At 39.0% G+C, this 23,644-nt stretch overlaps 1 protein-coding gene across 5 annotated transcripts in view; it reads left to right on the top strand.

The window, feature by feature from the left end:
* Positions 1-22,828, top strand: part of IDE (insulin degrading enzyme) — a 90,007-nt gene extending 67,179 nt beyond the window's left edge. For 4 of the 5 annotated variants that reach the window (XM_072971608.1, XM_072971610.1, XM_072971612.1 and 1 more), the window contains 11 exons: positions 1,792-1,936; positions 4,438-4,548; positions 5,530-5,650; positions 8,394-8,485; positions 9,437-9,548; positions 12,160-12,327; positions 13,689-13,961; positions 14,957-15,018; positions 19,060-19,132; positions 19,859-19,926; positions 20,528-22,828. In XM_072971608.1, the coding sequence (XP_072827709.1) occupies positions 1,792-1,936; positions 4,438-4,548; positions 5,530-5,650; positions 8,394-8,485; positions 9,437-9,548; positions 12,160-12,327; positions 13,689-13,961; positions 14,957-15,018; positions 19,060-19,132; positions 19,859-19,926; positions 20,528-20,623 (1,321 nt within the window). In that variant the 3' untranslated portion in view covers positions 20,624-22,828. Of the gene's footprint in view, positions 1-1,791; positions 1,937-2,425; positions 2,571-4,437; positions 4,549-5,529; positions 5,651-8,393; positions 8,486-9,436; positions 9,549-12,159; positions 12,328-13,688; positions 13,962-14,956; positions 15,019-19,059; positions 19,133-19,858; positions 19,927-20,527 lie in introns of all 5 variants that reach the window. The other variant, XM_072971609.1, reaches the window with a different exon arrangement.
* The last annotated feature ends 816 nt before the right edge of the window (positions 22,829-23,644 follow it).

Here is a 23,644-nt window from a genome sequence, read left to right as displayed (position 1 = left end):
ATCCATATTGAGCATATAACATCTGATTACAAAATAATATGTTTTAAATGAACAAGTGAACCAAGCATTCCACGTGAATTGTTCTTTTAAGAGTTAGTTTAGGACCCTCGCCAACTCACCAGCACAACTGCTATGGATGCAGCTTTTTAGGACACCTCTTGGGATTGTACTCTGAGCTTGAGCCTTGTGGCTTTGAGCTTCCTGATCTGGCTTTTCAATTCCACCTAAAGGTGCCTGTGGGGCTGAACCCTTTCAAGGACTCTTGTTTTGATGATTTTGCTTTTGCAAGTTGTGCCAGTAAGTTTCTGAGCTATTTGCCTAAAGAAGGAAGTCTGTCATCATGCATAATACTTAAAAAATTAAATGACAGAGTATATTCATTTAGATTTTCTAGGTGGAGAATGTTTGTGTAGCTGTAGAATTTTCTCTTTGATTTTAATTCTCTGGGGCTAAGTATTTTGCCCCTATTTTTACTTCACTATCAGTTTTTGTTGGAATTGTTGGCTTTGCTCTGAGTACATTGGTTATATTTACTATGCTTTAGATAGAATGAAACTTTGAATTTGCTGTCAGACAAACCAAGCCAGGCGCCTGCCTTAGGACCTTTGTGCTAGCTGTTTCCTCAGCCTGGAAATTTCTCCACCCAGATATCCCCAGCGCCTGCTCCTTGGCTTCCTTCAGGTCTGGGCCCGGATGTCACCTTATCAGAGGGGCCTTGAATAACAATTTTATAAATTAGAAATCTTCCTGTCTCACCACCACTACCCATCACTCCTATTCCTCTTACCCTGTTTAATTTTAGTCCATAACAGTATCACCCCCTGATGTATCATATTTAAATTTATTATTTGTCTTCTCCAACTAGACTGTAAACTCTGAAGTTAGGTACTCTGCCTGATTTGTTTCTTCTTTATTCCTGATACCTAGAGAATTGCCTAGCACTGTAGTAATGTATTTATTTGCTGAATGAATGAATCTTTTGCTTGCTTCTCATAAAGGTAAGCAGTGTCACATAGCCAAATCCATAGGTCATTTGACTTAAATTTGAATCCTAACTCAACTGCCACCACCCAGGTGACATGAGGAAAATGGTGTTTCTTATTTGGGAAATGAAGATTTAAATTAGGTGATCTCTGCTGCCCTGTTTAGCTCTCTCAGTATAATTGTTTCCTCTCTTTTGTTCTTTTTCGCTTAAACATTTTCCTATTTTTATATTTTTTCCTAGTTCTGGCTGCAGTTATATGGTAGAAATTATTAATTACTGACAGTGTTCTAGTCTGTTGGTTTGGTGGGGGACTCAGAGATAAGCTAACATTTTCATGGGTCTCAGTTTTTCTCTTTCAAATTCATACAATCCTAGCACACAAACTTCTCAAACTCATGCTCCTGTCCACCAAGAGTGTGGCTTGCTTAGAGGGAGAAGGAGGACATGCAGATGCTGTATTAGCTCTGTCAGCCATGCCTTCTCATATCAGCCTAAATGTAGGCATGCATTTTGTCCCATTCCCCCTCCTTACCTCCTCCTGCGTTTCTGACTTGTCAGTTCTGCTACACCATCTGGGGTAAGCAATTCCTTCTTTCTCTTTACCAACACCAGCACACGTGGTATATTTCAGGCCTCTTCTTTAGATATCTTGTTTTTCCCTCATGAGAAGAGACAGATTCAAGAATTCAAAGCGTATCTTCAGGAAATTATATTAACTGGTGTTCAGTTCCTTGATTCATCTTGAAAGGCCACGTCACATTGGGAAGTAATAAATCAGCTATTTTACTGTCAACATTTTCTTCCAGCCCATTTGCTTATGTGGACCCCTTGCACTGTAACATGGCCTATTTGTACCTTGAGCTCCTCAAAGACTCACTCAACGAGTATGCATATGCAGCAGAGCTAGCAGGCTTGAGCTATGACCTCCAAAATACCATCTATGGGATGTATGTAAGTACCCATGTCTTAGAGCCTTCCACTCATCAACATTTTTTATATTGATTTGATGGAAGCATTTTTGATTGAGGGTATGAGTTTAATTTCTTTTTTTTAATCTTTGTGGCTAATCATATTTTCTCATCATTTAATTTTTAAGTTAGCTCTTACTCTGAGTATTCAGCAATATCCATTCATATTATGCAAATTTTCCTTGATTTCTTTTTTTTTAAACATCTTTCATCAGATTGTCATATTTTTCTCCTCAAACAAAATTGGACCCTGATTTAGGTTTAGCTCTCACCCATTCTGTATCTGAAGTCTTGGTCTTTGACAACAGAGAATGAAGTCTTCCTGCCATTGTAAAACATTAAGCTGGCCTATATTGTTTCCCTAGAAATTCAGATCATGAGGCTGCATATCCATACTCTTCGGTCATGTTTCTTCATTACCATGTCACTGCTTGAGGTATCAAAGCATTTCTTTTGTTTTTCTTTTTGTTAGTCGCTACATTTATGCTGATCCTCTCCATTGCAACATGACATACCTGTTTATCAGGTTATTGAAGGATGATTTAAAAGAGTATACATATGCAGCACGCCTCTCAGGTTTGAGCTATGGCATTGCATCAGGAATGAATGCAATACTTGTAAGTAAAATGAAAACCAAAGAAAAGGCGTCACACCGTTTAAGCATTATGTTGAGCTTGGGAAAACTATTAACTTCTGCATTTTAAAACAAGAAGATTGATGGTTTTTTCCTTGCACCTTTTTAATGGTTGAAGAACTCAAGTTAGTATTAGTTCCACTAACATATGATTTAGTAGAGTTCAGTGCATCTTGTGAACATGTATGTGTGCTACATTTATTTGCATGTTCCTCTGCTTGAAATGTTTAACATACTAATCCTGAAAGCATCTTGTTCTTTCCATATATTTGATTATATTAATATCTGTAAATGAAAGATGCCCATAGTTACTATTGTGGTGCTGAATTTTACTTATAAGCTTCCTGTATTTCTGCTAACAGTAGTAGAAAGTTCCTGTGTTCAAACACACCTGACATTTTCATTCAATTTGTTTTGAAGCATGTATCATTAACTTCCTTTAAGTATGTTTTAAGAAGCATTGTTAATTACATTAAATGCACTAAGAAATAACTAGATCCTTTGTATTGAGACCATTTCTGTTACATATCCAAATTTATACCTCATTTCCAAATTAACACCCGTCTTCTGGCACACATTCATCTTCACTTTTCTTGAAAATGTATTGTATATTTTCGTAGCAGCTGAAATGAGAGCATGTGTTGTGTACTCCTCTTTCTAATTCTTATACAAACGGTTTTAGGGTTTTAAATTTTATTTATTTTGCAGTGACTTTTTTTCTTCACACAAGTGAATTTTCTAGTAGTTTTTGTTTTGTAATGTATTACAGTGTGTATAACCTAATCATTTTCAGAGTCCAGGGAAATTTGAAGCTGAGAGATCAAAATAAAATCCAAATAGAAAAGTAATAATCTATGGTTTATATTTCGCTATTGAGTTTTAGTAGCATATTACCATTAAAATAAATAATTTGTTATATGTGACAAGATGGGTTTTCTGCTAGTTGTCAGTATAGTTCCCACAGTATGTGATGTGTTTTTCATGGCAAGTGACCTTCACTCCTTCTGAGATTCTTGCCTATCATTTTTCTTAAGGTAGAGGCTTCCATAGCTATTTTAGTTGCAATGTATCCTCTACTGCTGTGGGTGCCACCATGTGACAATGTAATAGTAGGAAATATGATAATAGGCTTCCCCTGGTTCTCAAACTGTTATGCGTTCAGAAACTATTAAAGTAAATTATCCTAAGGCAAAATCCAGACAATGTTTCCTCACTTCACATCTGTTTTGCCATTGGCTTTTGGTACATTGGCAGAACTCATCAAACAAGCAAGTAGTGAGGCATATGGATCCTTATTGGGCAACATTGAATGAGAAAAGTGGCAAAATGCCACATAATACAAAACTGGGGCCATCTGATTTCTTGAAAGATGATTTTTTAAATATTTAAATATAGACAATTTGGGGACATAGCCAATAGTTTTCTAGATAACACTCCCCTATGATTTTTGCCTTCTTAACACACTTGTAAAAACTTTAAGCCTGCCATTCCTTAGTGATTCTTTTTGAAGATTAAACTTAAATCATATTTTGTAATTAATTTTGATTTAATGAGAACGTAAATTTTCATGGTGTAGAGTGTGCTGCCATAGTTTGCCATCAGGTGAGTTTTCCTACTGTCGATTTTGCTTAAGAGAAGCAAAATTATGCTTTTGTGTATTAGTAAACAAAGATGATTACGTTATCTTACTAAGTATTAAACTATATTTAAAAGAAGTTAAATTAATTGAATTTCTTGTTTTATTTTTATTTTGATACACTTGGTTTGGGGATTTTTTAAATGTTTTAAAGTCAAGTTTAAGTTGTTTCATGATGTTTTTAGACTTTTAATACCCTGAACTCTTTCTGTAGCTCTCAGTGAAAGGTTACAATGACAAGCAGCCAATTTTGCTAAAGAAGATTATTGAGAAAATGGCTACCTTTGAGATTGATGAAAAAAGATTTGAAATCATCAAAGAGGCAGTAAGTTTTCTGAACTTATTTTTATAATGTGCTGTTTTTTTTTTTATTTATACGGTAATATTGCCATGTTATGAACATTTTTAGGGAAGTCACGAGGAAAGAAGCGTTCACAACCCTGTGGCAGTCATCTCACCCTATCTTTGCTAAATCCTATACTCTGCCCAGGAAGAAATCCCAGCAGACTCTGGTGAACATCTGGCCCCTTCTTTGTAGGCCCTCAGAGCTAGGACAGTTGCAGCACTTACTTTTCAGAGAGAAGCCTGAGGTAGACCAGTGGCTTTCAGGGACTCACTGATAGTTTCATCCAACCTTCTAAGAAGAATGCTCAATTCTGCGGTTGGGACCTCAGTCTATCATGACAGCCTTGTTACATTAAGGCAGACTATTTAGGCTTGATGTACCTTCCACTTAAACTGAACTCACTGTTGGTCCAGTAATGGAAATATGGGATGGATAGCTACTTCAAAAGCCAAACTATGACCTTCATTGTACACCAAAAGAAATGATCAGTTTTCAGGTAAACATTCAGTATTTTACACACACACACACACATACATACACATATATACATACACATACATATCCATGTTGCTTGTTCAGAGAGACTTTTGGGATGACTTTATGGTGAAGAATTAAAGAATGCCAAGAGATGGAGGTCCTGAAAACTCAGGATAACTTTCTGAGGAATAAAAGGGGTCCCATAGTGAAGATACTTAAGAGTACATGTCAGATACTGGGGATAAAGCAACAGCCTGGACAAAGTAAAAGCAGACTCTTTAGTTTAAGGATCAGAGAGGGGACAAGAGTAAGTCCCATTCTAAATTACATAATACGAAAATTTACAAAGAGGAGCAAGAAGCAGATATCTCTGCATTCCAGCAACATAGGATTTATGCAAAATGAAGTTTGATTATAGCTGCTCTTTTGAAATGATTTGGAAAGGATTGATAACATTAATGAACCCATGTCTCCCTTCACTAGTATATGCGATCTCTTAACAATTTCCGAGCTGAACAGCCTCACCAGCACGCCATGTACTACCTCCGCTTGCTGATGACTGAAGTGGCCTGGACTAAAGATGAATTAAAGGAAGCCCTGGATGGTGAGATTCTACATAGAACCCGATGGTTTCTTCTTTTTTTTTTTTTTCCAAAATCATTTTGGTTTATCCTGTTATCTAGGGTTTATGTTTTCTGATAACTTGTAATCTGTTAAAGCCAGCTGTGCATACTTTTTCTGACAAAAACAGTGTGGCCTTTGAAGTGACTTTTGTGTTCAGGCAGTTTTACCACATTTGCTATTTTCAAACTAGACCCATAACAATCAGTTACTACTATTCATAGTTCCTTGCAGATGACTAAATGTTTTGAACCAAGCACTTTACCTTGTTAATATTAAAGTTTTCAGAAAAGGAAAAAAGCTGAGCTGGAAAGTCACACAGAAAGAATGCTTAGGCATTTTTAGATCTGTTCAGTTTGGTTAAAAAATGGAAAATATGTAAAGCCTAAAGAGTCATCTTTTGTTGCTTTTTTCCTAAAATCCTTGATATAGTTTTCAGAGGTTTTGCTTGAAAGCCCTAAATTCTTTGAGGGCAGTGATTATGCTTCCCCTTTATCTTCTTTATTTAGTATTCAGTATGGTGAATGCCTATTCAATGGAATGAAATTACATTCAGGGTTGTTTTGGGGGAAAGAATGTAGACTGATATCACCCTTTATTAGTGTTTTATCTTTTCCATTTCTCAGCATTGCTTTACCAATTAATCTTTCTTCCTACATGCTCAGCAATAAGAAAAAGAATACTATTGAATTTTTAGTGATCTTTTATGACAAGTCCTTATTTATTGTGTATCACTACACCTTTGATGTCTTCAGTAACAAATCAAGAACACAGTATTGAAAACTATTATTTTATTGGTTGCTTCAGGCATTGGGTAGGCACATATATTATAAAATTGATTAACTAGATCAAATGCATTTTTAATCTGGACAGTTAATATACCTTTCTTTGCAAAATGGTTATGAGTCAAATCTGGTTAACAGCAAAAATTTTACCTTTTTAAAAAATACCAAAGAATTGATCTAAAATATATTTTTGAGCAATTAAACCTCCATGCAGCATGATCAAAAATCAGAAGTTTGGGGGTTTCTCCCCCTTTTATTAGATCCTGGGTCAGATGGTATATGAATTTTAAGCAGAAAAAGCTCTAAAGTATCTCATAGGTATGTGAAGCCTTCCTAAAATGTGTTTTATAAACAGAAAGTCAGCACTTTTTTGTTGACATTTTCTACTCTAATAAATGATCATTCTGTTTTGAGATACACATACACACACACAATAATCCAGTAGAGCCAACGTGGCTTAATCTGGAGACAGCTCAGTGTGAGAGGCTGGCTCCCACGTGATTCTCAGTCAGTCAACTATCCAAGTGCCAGCGTAGCAAGGACCTTGGAGTTCAGTGTGGTCCAACAGCATTTTCTGATTTTCTGCTATGCACCAGGCATTAGATTTCAGGTGCATAAGTGTAAACAGATTCTTTTTGTAGAGGCAGAGAGACTAGGTGTTGTGATAGAGGTCTGCAGAGAGTACTGAGAGTCTCTAGTAAAGGGGGCTCCTTGCATAGTGCAGTGAGTGGAAACAGTATGCACTTTCAAATTAGACTAAGGATCAGCTGTAGCTCTGCGACTTACTGGCTTGCTGACTTTGGACAGGAAACTTAAATTTTTTTAACTTTAGTTTTCTCATCTTTAAAACAGGTTTAATAGCACATACTTGATAGTTTATAACATTTATAAAATGCCTGATGCATAGTAAGCACTTGTTAATTTCCTTCCCATGCCTGTCTTTAAATTTCAGTTACTAATTTTAACATCCATTATAGCATTTATTAGTATGGTGTTCTAGTAGAGAAGGGACAACTCTTCTTAACTGAAGAATTAAATCAATGCCTGTAAAAGTAACTAGGGGAATAGAAAACTCACTATTGGAATTCCATGATAATAATTGATACAGGCAGTATCCACCATTGGATGCTAGAATTAGTGGGTAAAAGTTAAGAAGGGACAGGATATTTTATAGACTCAAAGTATTTCCCCCAAAATAAATATTTAAAAATTACAATGGGAAAAGTAGGCCTTGAGGGGTAGGTGGCTTTTCCTAAGTGCTAGTAGAGTACACATGAGTGACTTACTTATAACCAAAAGGTGAAAACAGTACACTGTCATTTCAGTACAGACATCTGGCAGATAGCACCTTAGCCACGTGATCTGTATTAACATCACTAGTACTACGTACGGCATGTCAGCATCGTGTGCCCCCAATGTGATACCCTGAGAAAGACACATTACCTCTGTGGTATTCTTCCTAGGAATACATAAGCTCAGTTTAATCATGAGAAAACACTAGACTAACCCAAATAGAGGACATTCTGTAAAATAACTGAGCAGTACTGTTCGAAAATCGTAAGGTCATGAAAGATCAGGAAGGAACAAGAAACTGTTATAGATTGGAGGAAGCTAAGGACACATGACCACTAAATGCAAGGCAGGTTCATGGATTAGATCTTGGAACAGTAAAGGGATATTAGTGGAAAAACTGAAATCCAAATAAAGTCTGTATTTTAGTTAATAGTATTGTACCTGTGTTAATTTCTTAGCTTTGATCGTTGTACTAGGCTGTGAAAGATGTTAACGTTAGAGAAACATAAGTGAAAAGAATACAGGAACTCTCTGCACTATTTTTACAACTCTTGTAAGTTTCAAATTATCTCAAAGTTTTTTTGTTTTCTGTTTTTTTAAAAAAAGTCCTCATAGGTAGAGCTTACTATTTCTTACATCTGTTTACAGATGTCACCCTTCCTCGCCTTAAGGCTTTCATACCTCAGCTCCTGTCACGGCTGCACATTGAAGCCCTTCTCCATGGGAACATAACAAAGCAGGTAGGTGGCTGAGGTTTTAGCAATCTTTTATGGCTCAGTCCAAGAGAAAATTTTTACCCTAGTCGGTCTAAGACCACTAACCACCACTGTGTGGTTGTGTGAGCACATTAGCATTGACTCAGCCTTCTCTGCTCTATGGAGGAAGGTAGGAGAGGGCATGGGAAAGCAGAACGGTCATGGGTAACTGTGGACCCACTTTTACGGCTATCTCCTGTGTTGTTGCGTGCCTCATGCAATCACTGGAGGAAATGGGAATAATCATCCCTACTCTGTAGGAAGCTGAACTGTGTAGTGGATAGGAGTACATGGTAAGGAATTAGATAGCCTAGATTCAGATCCTGACTCTGCCACCTACTAGTTATGTAATCCTCTGAATGCGTTCATCTCTCTTGCTCAGTTTCCTTACCTATAAAATTAGACCTATAAGGATTAAGTTAAATAGTACATACCAGAAGTTCAGAACATGGAAAGATTCCAGAATTCCTGTCGTCATCTGTCTCAAGAGCCCACACTCTGTACCACTTTGCTGTATTGCCTCCAAAACAGTATGCAAGGTCAGGTGCTAATAAGTGGCCCAGACAAGGTTCTTACCAAGGTCCGTTTTATTAAAAATAAAGCTTTACGCTTACCTCCTTTGCTTTGCTGTAACCCCAGGTGTCTGAGATGATGGTCAGTCACTTGGGACCAACTTCTCATCACCAGTACCGCTCCAGCATCAAGATCAGTGCTGATGATTGTCTGGGTCTCTGTTTCTCTTCACCCCTACCATACTGACTATGTTGCAAATTGACAAGTTCATTTTTTATCCATTTGAATAGGATCAAATGTATTTAAAATTTAAAAATCCACTTTTATTTCACAAGCGTGTTGTTTTCATATTGCATGAGCTGCTATCTAAGACAAGATACTTGTGTGGTTTTATAATGTGCTGTGACCTCTTTCTTTCCACAGGCTGCATTAGGAATTATGCAGATGGTTGAAGACACCCTTATTGAGCATGCTCATACGAAACCTCTTCTTCCAAGTCAGCTAGTTCGGTACAGAGAAGTTCAGCTCCCTGACAGTAAGTGGAAATGTTATAACTCTGATAATGAACTACTTTGACATAATATTGTGTGATTAGAGGTGGGTTGAATTCACTTGGATGATAATGTGTAGTTTTGTGATAAAGATCTACTGGGATCCTCTACTATTTTAGAAGTATGTTGAAGGTAGAGAATTCTGTCAGAAAATTATTTGTAGGAGGGCTAAAGAGGTGAAACTGGAAGTAGTTATTTTGAAGAGACTGAGTGTACTAGAATTGGCTGATAGTTGAACGTAGAGGAGTTAGAAAGCAAAAAATCATAAAGCTAAAGAAATGTTGCTGTGGAGCTTGAAATAAAATTTATTTATAAAAAATGGAAATGAGAATCATAATATTTAATTAGAAGCCCATAGGAATCTTTGGCAGAAGACTCACAGGTACAGATAGCAACATGTATTCATTATATCCATATATGTAAAGAATTAACGTAAAGAATTGTTAATAACAGAGAGGAGGGTATAGCTCAGTGGTAGTATGTGTGCCTAGCATGCATGAGGTCCTGGGTTCAATCCCCAGTGCCTCCACCAAAATAAGTAAGTAAGTAAATAAATAAACCTAATAACACCCCCCACCAAAAGTAAAAATAAAAAAGAATTGTCAGTAACATACTAGAGTTTGCAATGCTGGATTACTTCTGCAGTAACAGCGATTTCTTTTAGTATAAAACTCATGAAGCATTTTCAGTATTGTTCAAAATTGTATAGTGGAAAGTACAGGAATGAGAAACATTGATTTTTTTTTTTCAAGCCACACTTGATTGTCGGCTGTTCCCCATGCATGCATGTTCTGTGCTTTTTTCCCCAGCTGTTTTACCGAAATAGTGCTCCTGCCACGCCACCCGCCCTTCCTCATGGACCCTGTTCATCCTTCAAGGCCTGTTTTATAAGCTACCTACTCCGCTGAACTTTTCTTAAAAGTAATCACTTCTTCTGACCTCCCAGCATAGGTTTTTTGAACTTTTCCTTATTTAAGCTACGCAGCATTTCTTCTCTGCATTGGAACTGAAGTGCATCTACATCTCTCTTGTTAGGCTATTCATTTCTTAAGGCAGGGATCTGTGTCTGGATCCTTGGAGTAGCTACTAAAGCAGCTCGGACATAGCACTACCTCAGGATGTCTTTGTTGAATGCTCAAAGTCACCTTGAGCACAGTGTTGCTGTTCTGTGTGGTTCATTTCAAACTTCTGTTTTTTCCCAGTCACTGCCATGTGGCAGAGAGAAGAATCAGAAACTGCTGCCATTCAGAAACCATAGAATTTGGTTATCAAGAAAAGTGGAGACAGTCTAGAAACAAAATTTCAAAGTGAGGTCTATCTTTCACAGTGACTCTTTTTACTACACTTCCTGCTTTCTCTCTCTTCTCCTATGGCTGTCTCTTTTTGTCCCCCAAGGGCCCTCACAAACTGCCCTATGCTCAAAAATGACTCAGTTTACTTCCAAATGCTAGGTTTTAGGAAATCATTCTAATTTAGCCAATTGATCAGATGTGAATGTCTTAAATAGTTCTTCACTATTAGTTGTTCCTCTCCATGGGACAATATTTACAGTTTAAAAAGGAAAACTTCAGGCATTGTGAAGAAGGAGACATTTTGGGATATGTATGAAAAAGGCTGGAAGTGTGTGGGGAAGACAGACTAAGATCCTGTGTTCCCCATCCTGTTCTGATGAAGGAACTTAGTGCTGCCAGTATGCAATCAGGAAGCTCGACTATTGATAGGACTTGGACCTGGTCAGAAAAGTAAATAGACAAAATACAACTCCAGGTTTCTCTGCCTCCCTTCACTGTTGATGTCTATCTAAATCAGCATTCATGAAAGTGAGCAAGCATAGCATTTACTGCTGTGTCTGAGAAATCTTATTTGTGTGTCTTACATAATACTAAATACTAAGTAAGCACTGTGTGTTTGCTTAGGCACATTTACTGCTTATGAAATAGTGATCAGATTATAAAGCATGGAATACTAAAACTCAGATATGCTGAGTTTTAGTCTTAGCTCTCTCCACCATCTGACTTTGTGTCCTTGGACAAATCACCCCGCTTCTCAGGGTCTTAGTTTCCTCATCTCTAAAGTGAGATGTTAGGCTAAGTCAGCTCTAAGCATTGTACACATTTGTGTGAATTTGTGAACTGACCTTTAGTGTGGGTGTTGGTAATCAATATGGGAAATAAAATGCTAAATAGGTAATAAAGGCACAACTACTAATCTAAAAAATTGTTTTGTATGGGTCTTAAAACAGATGGTATTTCTGTTGAGATTCTTATACATATTAGCTAGTTCTAATCTAGTATGTAAACTATGTTGTACATTTCATTAACTATGGCTCTCATTTAGCATTCACACATAGTCATAAAATTTTTTTTGTAAGTTTTTTGCCCTTTAAAGTCAGTGAGTGTTTATCGAGGGCCACAAGTATAGATCAGTATGTTAGGATTCCCTTGGGTTAAGTTTCACATTCTTAATAGATTAATTGCTGTTTGGAACTGCCAAAAGACACCAACCAAATTGAACAAGTTCAAACAGCCAAACAAAGCATGAACTTTTTAAACTGTACGTTTTTGAACGTGTTCCTCTCTTCTTGAAATTTTCTAGGGGGATGGTTTGTTTATCAACAGAGGAATGAAGTTCACAATAACTGTGGCATCGAGATATACTACCAGACAGACATGCAGAGCACCTCGGAGAATATGTTTCTGGAGCTCTTCTGTCAGATCATCTCTGAGCCCTGCTTCAACACCCTGCGCACCAAGGAGCAGCTGGGTGAGGGGGAAGCAGTGGGCAGCAAGATAGCACAGACCTTGTCCTCGAGAACATTCTCTGCATGTACCCTCCCCTAGCATGGTGGTTCAGGCATGCTCTGCTCAGAAAGGCTTGCAAAAGCCTTGTTTGTGGGAAACCTCTAGAAGATAAGCAGTTAATATCTTATGGGCATTAGAGCAATTCTTAAGGAGCTGACAGTGTGTTCACATTACATACATGTCAATAAAGAGGTCGTTTTGGGTGGGGGAGAGAGGATGCTAAGGGAAGACTGTTATGGGTGGCAAGGTGCGAGGCATGCCATCCAGAGAAGATTAGATTTACTGAATTTTGGGTTCCCTGTAGGGGCAGGTATTTTCTTTTATTCATCTTTGTATCCCAAGCATGGGGCACATAGAAGGTATTCAGTAAGTGCCTGTTGAGGAAATGTTTCAGGCAGAATTGTAGGCACTTTTAAAATCTGTGGAGATCCTGGCAGGTTTGATCAGTTAAGGAAAGAAAGAAGCCCCAGTAATATACTTTGAAGAGTCAGTGAAAAAGAATTTGGGTGAGCCTCCCCAAGTAACAATCTTCTTTTTAAATAACCACCATGCTCGATGCTGGACAGTGAAAATGGATAAGTTGTGGATGGTCCTTCCCTTCAAGTTGCTCACAGTCTAATCAGGAAGGCAGACCTGTAAAGGAGTAATTATAGTATAGCGTGGTAAATGCTACTAAGAGTGTTCCAACTCTGAAGGCTTTGCTGAATGTAGTGAGGAGTGGTTCTGGGCAGATTAGCTGGAGGAGGCAAGCCGCAAGCTCAGTTTAGGAAAGATGTTGATGGGAGGTAGTGTGTGAGGTCACAAGATGACAGTGGAAGTACAACCTTCAGTTACGTGGTCTCTAAAGATCTGCAGTCTGAATGGAGCTGGTCTGGGAGTGGGTTATCTAACAAGAAACGCAGCAGCAGAGGCGAGTTCACTTAAGGAACGTGGATGTGAAAGGAAACTGAGCTAGGACAATGGTTAGGGGATGAAAATGGGTCCAGCATTTCATAGGGATGAGAATAACTTTAACATGGATAGAAGGGGATTAACTCACAGACAGTGAGGAGCTTGGGGTTGTTGAGTTTGAATGAAGAATAGGGGTTTTGTTTTTTGTTTTTTTAAGAAGAAAGTGTTATCTCCAACTTTCTAATTATTGAGAGAGCTCTTCTGCTCTATTCTTAGGAACTGAAGGTATTTTTAATTGTTCATTTCTTCAGAGGTGAATAATATAAACCTCTAAAGTGGATTTTATTTGCTCTGACAGAATAATTTTTGAAAGATTATAAATGACCCATGTCTGAAATGCCCAAGTCCTGACCATGGGTGTCTGTGTTTCAGGCTACATTGTCTTCAGTGGGCCACGCCGAGCCAATGGTATACAGGGCTTAAGATTCATCATCCAGTCAGAAAAGCCACCTCACTACCTAGAAAGCAGAGTGGAAGCTTTCTTAATTGCCATGGAAAAGTCCATAGAGGACATGACAGAAGAGGCCTTCCAAAAACACATTCAGGCATTGGCGATTCGTCGACTAGATAAACCAAAGAAACTGTCTGCAGAGTGTGCTAAATATTGGGGGGAAATCATCTCCCAGCAGTACAATTTTGACAGAGGTAAGGCAAAATCAAGGCCCCCAGCATTCATGGTGGGTAAGTGAAACATTTGAGGGCATTGATGCCATTCTACAAAATGGTATTCGTTTTGTAGGTGATGTTCCAGTGTGGTTTGGGAGGGGGGTAGGGGCATAGCACTTCTAAAACCGTTATTTAACATAACAGCACTTTTCCATTAGAAACTTTATCTTTCTTCTCTAAAAATAGAGCTGGATCTATCTGTGCCTCATAATAATGCACTAATAATAAGTCCGATTTCACTTTTTGTGTTCAATCAGTATGGAGGTTCTGAGCACAGATGTGTAGGTATCTATTTCTCATAACACTAAATGGAAAATGTGCAGACTGAACTGTCATGGGGCGAGTGCTGTCCTAGAGGCACAGGGTTCAAACATTTGCCTTTCGGGATCTCCAAAAATCTGTCAGTGCTTACAGATTTGGGAGAGCTGTGCTCCACAAAGTCTCCTGCTTGTCAGCTTCCTTTCGCCTTTCTTAGAGCTGAGATTAATGATGGAGTATGCTCGGCTACCCTAGAAGTCAGGAGAGTTGGGTCGTGTTCTCATTCTGACACCAACGAGACAGAGATCTCAGCCAAGTCACCTTTTTTGGGCCTCCGTTTTCTTACCTGTAATTTTCTGCAGTTGGGCCCACTCACTATTAATAAAAAGTGCCACTTATTGAGCACTTCCCATTTGCCCTAGCATCATGGTACTATCAGTTAAATAGTTGTTATCTCCAATTTCCCGATGAGGAAACTGAAGTGCAGAAAAGTTGAAGTGACTATCCCCAAATCCAGCAGCTTGTTAGGTAGAGAGCCAGGATAACCTCTTGCTTTTTACTTGAAATTTATTCCCTTACTACTTGCAGAAGCATATGATCACTTAAAAAGATGGATACTTAAGAGTATTGGAGTGAAGTATATTATCATTTAGTGTGGTATTCTGAGCTACTTAAAATGGAAATATTGGTAAATTCCTGTTCGATTACTTTTTCAGATAATACAGAAGTTGCATATTTAAAGACACTTACCAAGGAAGATATTATCAAATTCTATAAGGTAAGTTCAATTTGCATATTGAGATTTTAATTGGTAAGAAACTCCTGTATGCACTGTGCTGTGTGTTCCTGGTTTGAACCTATTCAGGCAGGATTTGTGAAGGCACTTTTATGGATGTAAGGATTGTTGACACATATTGGTGTTAGGAAAAATAGACAGTTTCTATTGAACCCAGTACTGTTTTCCTCTCTCACTGGACTGAGGACTATAACAGTCCTTCCTGGCTTCCCAGATCTCACCTAGGTTACCCTTTTGTTTCTTCTCTCTGTTACCCACCCCAGCCCACAAAGAACACTGCTGAGCTTCTGGTGGGAAGAAAGAGCATAGAAAACAAATAAAACTTGAGAATCAGATTATTTTCCAGTCTCTGACAACTGTTAATCATCTTCACCCATTTAGGTGCCACTGTGGCTCTTTTTTTAAATAAGTGATTACTCACCTTTGAAATGTTTTCCAAGATCTTGTAAGTTTTAAATGCCTATGCTCACTGAGAACATTTATCAAGAAAAAAAGAGAGACACCACCATTAAAGTTTTCCCAGTACAGCTTTAAGTGGTTTACACCATCTAAAATTTCCCCACCTATAACAAAATTCTAAGAGTAGCAAAAATTTTAAGTGGGCATATAATATGTAATAAGCATGCTAAGTGCAGAAATTAAAAACTTATACTGCAGTAGAGTTGTGCCTAAAGTGTTAACATGTATTCTTTGTAATGTATTGGGGCCTCTAACTTGCGTAAAATACTTCTATGTCTATTATTTTGTAGGACAAGGAGCATAATTATACTCTGTAATTACCACTGTGCCTTAGAATTATACCCTATTTAGCATCCTTAGCCACTTCTCCTGGTTCATATCTGATTTATCAGGCACCAGTTGTTTGGTCAGGAACTCAGCCCTGCCTTGTGCTAACATCACTTTGGAGGGATATCATCTGCCTTACATTGTCATTTTTCAGGAACGTAAGTGCTCATATGAGGGTCAATACTTGCAGTTCTCATTAGGATGATTTTGTCAAGTTAGTTGTACAGTAAAGGCTAATCACATCTAATCCACCGCTGTTGCCGCTCTGTGGGAGAGTGAGGGAAAGGAAATAGTCCCTGACCTGCGGGTGCTGATAGTTTCCTAGAGGAAAAGGATACCTTGCACCGTCTACCAGTTACTTAGACTTCTTCCCCCAGATCCTCTGCAGAACAAGGCTGCTGGACTCTGCATGTGGAAACAAATATTAATATAGCCAGTAACGCCTTAGCAATAAGAAAAGAAAGACAACAGCAATTTTAGCCTTAAAATCTGACAGTAAAAGGCAGCATTTTGAATGTACCTTTCTCAGCAATGGGATGTGAGTCATGTTGGCTATGGAAGTGGCTGGCTGGGCACGTTACCATTTTCTTTACCTCATGGCTCCCTTGCATTGTGTAGGGGAAGACAGTCTCATCTAAACTAGTCTTGCTCTGGCAGTGATAGTCTTTTAAAAATACATACATTTTGATAAGGGGGAGGCTAGACCTGTAAAGGGGCAGTGGGTATGTGGGAAATCTGTGAGCCTTCCACTCAGTTTTGCTGTGAACCCAAACTGCTTTAAAAAATAATCTATTTTAAAATATGTATGTATGTAATGAACACACATTTTTTAATAAAAAAATATACGAGACAAGATTCTGATCTGAAGTATAAGGCCAGATACTCTGCGTGTCTGTGAAGAGAGCTCTGCGGTAGGTCTGTGAGGGGCAGAGAGCTGCAGGAGCTGTGCTCCAGGACGCACGCCCGCCGCCCGGCTCTCCGCCAGCCAGCCTCACTCAGTGACCTCAGCTTCTTCCAAGGTTCTCTTACCTGTGGGGCAGCAGCCAGAGCATATGTGGTTTCTGAACACAGACTTGGGTCTCAGCTCCATCACCAACTAGCTAGCTCTGTGACCCTGGCCAAGTTACTTAAGCTTCCTTATTTACAAAATAGAGATTAATTGGAGAATTCGTTGACATGAAGTATGTAAAGTGGTTGGCACTGAGTAGCATTAAATAAATAGTCTTTATTGTTGTTATCTCTTTATTAGTAATACTTAATCCCAGCGATTTTAAATGTTTTAATCAGCATGCTTCAAATCAGAGTGTATTTTCCTACTTGATGTTATAAAGTAAGTTTTAGTTGTGTTGATTTACTACTTAAGACTGTTAAACTTTGTGAGGTTAGTTATCTGTTCTCAGTTGCCTGCAAAAGAGGCATGTTCAGCTCTTTTGGGTTCTTAAGACATCCATTTTAAAGCATTATTAGTTATATATGTTCGAAAAGAATGATGTTTAAACATAACTTACTGTAATGTTTCCAGAAGAAATGAAGATTTGTCTTTCCTTCTGCAAATTCTGACATTCATTTGAAGTTACAAGTGGTACCAGATTACTAAATTTGTGAAAATGACTGACTCTTTCTTGTCATAAAAAATAAGAGTATTTATTACCAAGCTTAAGCTAAATCTAGGACAGCATTTCCGTAGCTATGTTCTGTGGTACACTCGTGTTCTACAAGATAAGGGGTACCTAGCAAAAAGGGTTTCGTGACCATGTAAGTTTGGGAATGACCTCACTCTTTATTCCCAAGCTTGGAGAATCACAGAGCTTGTTAGCTTTTTAAAAGTTCTAAGAAGCTGCATAGTCAAGATTTCTTTAGCCCAGCATTCGTATAGTTTCGATTAACAAAATATTTCCTAAAATGATTTCACTATGGGTCCTCTTTTTTGCACAGAATATCTGTAAATATCTCCTAAGACTCTAGTGTTCCTTAGAATACAGTTTGGAAGGAAAAGCAGTGAGTCTGTTGGTTGGTTCATTGGTTTTTAGAAAAATGGGGATTGTTCTAAGATGGTCGGGAAATTGAACAGTCTCAAACTGAAGAGGGTGTTCGACTGTTACCAATACAGCTTAAGAGAGCAATGAAAGTTTGGGTGAAAAGGGATCTAGAATAGATCTTTGGAAGCCAACCTTTACTTTTTTACTCCAGTAAGTACAGTGCTCTCAGAGGAGGCACTGCACGTTACTGGAGGCAAACCTGGACTAAGCTCCTGAAAGAGGCTGCTCCGCCAGCTGGCGGGAGCCGTGGTCGGGTTTGTTCTGCAAGCAGGGCTTCCACTGTAGCTGTACAGGGCCAGACTTATATGATAACTGCTCTGTAAATAACCGGGAGTCAGCTTAGCTTTGCTGACAAAGTCTTTCTCTGAGGATACAAAACAATACTTCTGGCTGAGGCATCAGGGGAAGCTTCATTACAAGGTGTATTTTCCCTTTGGAAAAGGCAGATACAGGTCCAGCACTAAGGAAAAGGAAAAGGAGGAGACACTTCCCCACGGGATCCTTCTGCCAGCCTGCCACGCCTGGCATTCTTGGCAGTAACTAAGGGGAGTCCCTCCAAGCATCGTGGTGGGATGGAGAGGACAAGCAGACCTCATGTCTGAGACCATCCTTACAGTCTATCATATCCTCTGTGTTTTAGCATCCAAGTCTCTAAAATAGGAACCATTGTAATGCTTAGCTTAAAAAGAATCAAGTGAGCTAACATAAGAGAGAGGCTGATACAAGGCAAGACTTTAGGAATGTTAGTTTTCTTCTATTTTGGTAGGTGAGGAACCACAGCAGTGCCCTAGTGCAGAAGCTGAGAAGGTTCTTAGGAGAACAGGCGTTGTGGTTGTCCCTTGACTAAGCTCAGGCCACTGTCTCTGCAGACACTGACGATCACTAGGTGCAGCCCTGTGTCACACCCCCATAAGTCCTAGGCCAGGTTTTTAACCCCAGCCCAGGTACTTACTAGCCTGGGAGTTTGAGCACTTCATCTTCTTGGGCTCACTGTTTTCATCTGTAAGTTGGGGTTAAGAATAATTCTTGCCTACCCTCCTAATCTTTGTTTAAATGAAATACTATGAGGGCAAAGAAAGGGAGGCCGCTTTTCTGTTTCTGACTTTCTGAGAGGTGATACTTTATGGGTGTAAGAGATCACCTCATTTTAGGTTCCTTAGTGAGACAAAAGGGTAACCTTGCTATTCTTCCCGCCTAGGAAATGTTGGCGATAGATGCCCCGAGGAGACATAAGGTGTCTGTCCATGTTCTTGCCAGAGAAATGGATTCTTGTAAGTATTGAGTATTGACTTTTTTTTTTTTTAAGTATATTTTTAAGTACGTGATAGCTGTCCCATGCCATAGCCACATCCCTTACAGAGCACCAGGAGGTAAAGGGGCACAGAAGGTGAACTCATTGGAAACAGGGTCTCATCTATCAAAGCAAAAATAAGAGGAAAAGGGAAATGAGGCAGTGAGGGAGTGCCAACACCCGATGGCACAGTGCTGAGCTGGCTGACAGCTCTATAAGAAGACACGGCCAGTTGCTGGTAGGATATCTCCAGAGAAGCTGTGTGGAACCACTGCACATGGGGAGGACGGGTGAGCAATTTATCCGTTCAGCCCTTCCCGTCTTCTGTCTCTGACTAGCCAGGGTTTGCCCCATGACCGTGAACTCCGCTGGCGTTCTCAGTTGTTTTACTGGGCCCTTCCATGTGACCAGAGGCTCAGGGCCCAGTGAGCTCAGACTTGGGCATTAAAGCAGCTGCTGCTGAGGCTGCATAAGCGCAGTAACACCATCAGCCATCGCTGGGGACTCTGGATAGGAGGCAGGACGAGCAGTCAAAGCCTTGGGAGCATGCAGCCTGAGAGGCTTCAAGAAGTACATGGAATGGGCCTGGTGCAGTTTTTTAGTGAGCTGAGTCTGGTTTGTTTTTGTTTGTTCGTTTTTGGTGAAAGTTGCTTTTGTATGCTAGTATCAGTAAGTGCAAGACATTAAACCTTTCGTTTTTTTGTAGGTCCTGTGGTTGGAGAATTCCCATGTCAAAATGATATAAATTTGTCAGAAGCACCAGCCTTGCCACAAGTAAGAAATGTACATGTCATGTTAGGTTGCACTGTTAGAGGTTAGAGGACTCCCTACTTAGAAGGAGCTTGTTCACCAGGGCACGTAAGACCTAGAGGTTTCAGGTCACCAAATGTTCGGGCCTCTACTTTAGGGCTCCCTTAAAGACCAGGCCACCGTTCTTTTCCTTTTCAGCTGCAGAGACTCAACCTCTGCCCTTGTCTGCCTTTGTCTCTGGTTTGAACAGTTGTATTACTCTGCAGTGTCGTCTCCAGTCACATTTGTCCCCAGTCTTCTCCATGGTGCTTGTGCATTTTAATCATCTGGAAAGGCTGACATTTACTTGCAGGAAGAGGAGCTGGCAGTATAAGCAGGCCCTTGCCAGATGGGCACACCATGCCACCAAAGCCTCAGTGCTGGAACCTCGGTTTGCCCACCACTGAGCGCCCAGAGGAGAGCCAAGCATCTGCCCTTTGGCCCTAGAAGAGGGATCAGCAGACATAATATATAATATATGGTGTAGAAACTAGTGTGTGTGTGCAAAAAAAAAAAAAGGCTGATGTCCTGTTCACTCTTCTTTCTAGGCTAAATACGCTAAGAGAAAACTTTTTTTCCTTTACAGCCTGAAGTGATTCAGAACATGACCGAGTTCAAGCGTGGTTTGCCACTGTTTCCCCTTGTGAAACCACATATTAACTTCATGGCTGCAAAACTCTGAAGATTCCCCACAGGCGGAAAAGTGCAAGTGGATGCATTCCTGAGTCTTCCAAGGGCTAGGAAAACAATCTTGGCCACTTTAATAGTTTCTAGTTCACTATTAGAGAGACAAACAGGAAAAAAAAAGTCATTAAATGTCATTATGTAGAAATATTTTTTAAAAATCCAAAGTAATTAAATCATAAAATCTTATAGATGTAGAGTATTTTTAAAATACATGCCTCTTAAATATTTTAAAAGTTTTCTTTTCATTACTAAGAGAAATGTCCCTTATATAACAATAATTAAAATGATCAATGATATTCCTATAGAATCTTCCTTCCCTATTCTGTAAAATAGTCACTTCTCAGAAGAAAAATATGTTAGCTTTTTTCTAAAAGCCTCCTAGGTTGACAGAAAAGACTTCAAAACATACAGCAAGGTAAATACCTTTTTAAAAGTTGATTCTCAATTTTGCTTTCTACTTAATGGTTTCATGTAAATAATGGAGAACATTACATTTGGCAGATAATGAACAGAGCAATGTAATTTTCTTTTATTAGTGAACTTGCTGATTATATAAGGCATGGTTTTAATCTTTTTATAAAATTTGAACATGTTTTTTATTCAAACTAGTAAAATGCTGGAAAACTCTAGAACATCCTACTTATTTACAGTGCTAGAAATACAGACTTACCATACATCAATTTTGTCCCAAACTGAATTTCTCAGGATTTCTGTGATTTGTTTGTTTCTGATTGACTTACATTGATATTCTTGTTGTTCATAGTTGGTTTGCAGTGTTCCATCATTTTCACTTTTTCCCATCAACATGTTACTGTATTTATTTAACAAATACAAATAGGGTCGACTTCAGATCCCACTGAGTGTGTGACATGCTTTACCAACATCAGCTATTCTAAACACCTGTAAAATTGCAGTCAGTATACAAACCAAAATGTTTGCCCCATTATGAATTTAAAAGGCAACAAGTGTAAAGACACGTTTTTGAAGGTATAAAAAAGAAAGCTTAGGGTTCTTAAATAGTGTGATCTCCATCGAGACTAAAATCCCTTCTTGCTGCCAGTCTAATATTGCCTTAAGTATTAAGTTATTTTTTGACAATATAAATATAAACATATGAACACACAGATTGTGACTGGAGTGAACTTTTAAAGAATATTTTTTCATCAGATAATATTTTAGATGAAATTGTTACTGTAGATTTAACAGCTGTTTTGAAATATTTACTGTTAATAAAACTTCAAGAGCAATTGGAAACATACAGATAATAGAAACAGTAAGTGGCCCTGCTGTCTGCTAACTCAGGCAAAGTAAAGAGTGGCATTTTCAAAGGACATTTTACCTCCATATGAGTTGATTTGCCAGGACTTCTTTCTGTAGAGTCATGTCTTTTCACATCTTAAGTTTTCACATTTGCCATTTTTCCCAATAATCTGAATCTGGGGCAAGAATGATAATCACAACTGTGGAGGCTGCTTCTGAAAGCAGGGATCCATGTCTACCGTCAGATAAATGTGGTGCTGTAACCGTCTTTTTATCCTTACCTTCAAGAGCTTCCTAGTACGAAGCCTGTCTTTGTCCATCAGAAGGTGCGTGAGTCATCACTAACTTCTGGTTTTATGCATTTGTAGACTATGCAGCTTTTCATCAAACTGCAAATAAATATGAGAGGGATTGAAACCTAGTCCTGAGTGTTTAAATCTACCACTGGAGGATCCACCTATACCTTTTCTGTGGAAAATTATGTGCTATTGGATAACTTTTAACTCTTTTTTTAAAAGGGGGGGGGGTTTGAAATCAACAGTATCATTTTTATGAGAAAGTCACATGAAGAAATCTGAAAGGCATGTCATGTAGTCTTCCAGGAACCTGTGATTGCTGTTCAGCGTGCTCCAGCATTGTCTGGTTTCCAGATTTGATCTAGAACTACCACTGGATCACTCGGGCATACTAACGGATTCATCTAAATGGGTGCAAGCTGCAGTCCGTGAGCAATAACAGACTACCCCGGATACGGCTCTTTACTCAGTGCCCAGTACATGAGATTTGTGAAACACACTAAGGTGTTAGTTGCCTGCGACTTTTTTTTTAAAGTCTTCTTTTTCACTAGTTGATGTTGATGTGGAAGAGAGAGCATGTGACACAGCCAGTGTGTGGTGGAGTGCTAGGGTGATCCTGTTTACAATAAATCGCCTGAATTTCACTGCTGGAGTTTGCATTTGTATTATTTTTACAGTTTCAGTGTCCAGTCCTCAATCCTACCTCTCAGTATCTCGATTTGACAGTTTCTTGCTTTCATTGTTCTTAATGCAGAAAGCAGAGTTTTTTTTAAGTGAATCTGAATATGATTTAATAGTGATGTAATCAAATAAATGGGTCAGTCTCACACTCTTAAGAGTAGATCACTTTCATAAAACAGGAATCTTGGTGTGAGAGGCTGAACCTTGCTGTGAGTGTCGTCATTGACCCAAAACTCAGAAAGACTCGTCCCAGGCATTACAGGGAGGAAAATTTTTAAGGTAGAAAGAAATATTTTTTTCCTCTACAGCTAGTCTTTGCATCTTCCTGCCATATCTCCAGCAGCAGGTTCAGCAGATATCTTGTCTCATCTCTGGCTTCTGGCTCCCTGTCTGCTCATAATCTTTCTACTCGTGGTTACTAGCTGACTCAAAAAGGCCTTTCAAGAAGAAATTCTGCTGGTTCCTCAGTTTCCAGCCTAGGACACTCGTGCAGCGCACACAGCATTGTGCTCGGGGTGATGCAGCTGCCCTATCCAGAGGCCTGGAGTCATCCCAACTTTTATGGCTTGGGGTGGTTTTCCCCTCTCTCTAGATCTCATTGGTCCATGTGGATTTCCTGTAATAATAGGTACCAAGGTCATTAATGTACTTGTGGGACAAAGTAGAAAGGCAGTTGCTGTTACATTTGTCTGAACCTTTACCTTTTCACGGGTGCCATCTTACTTAATCTCCCAACCTTTGCCTATTTTAGAGGGATTGAGACCAGAACTCAGAGTCTG

Source organism: Vicugna pacos, chromosome 11, assembly GCF_048564905.1.
Source record: "Vicugna pacos chromosome 11, VicPac4, whole genome shotgun sequence".
NCBI classification, from domain to species: Eukaryota; Metazoa; Chordata; class Mammalia; order Artiodactyla; family Camelidae; genus Vicugna; species Vicugna pacos.
The sequence above is the reverse complement of the archived record's forward strand: the minus strand, read 5'-3'. Positions and strand labels throughout refer to the sequence as shown.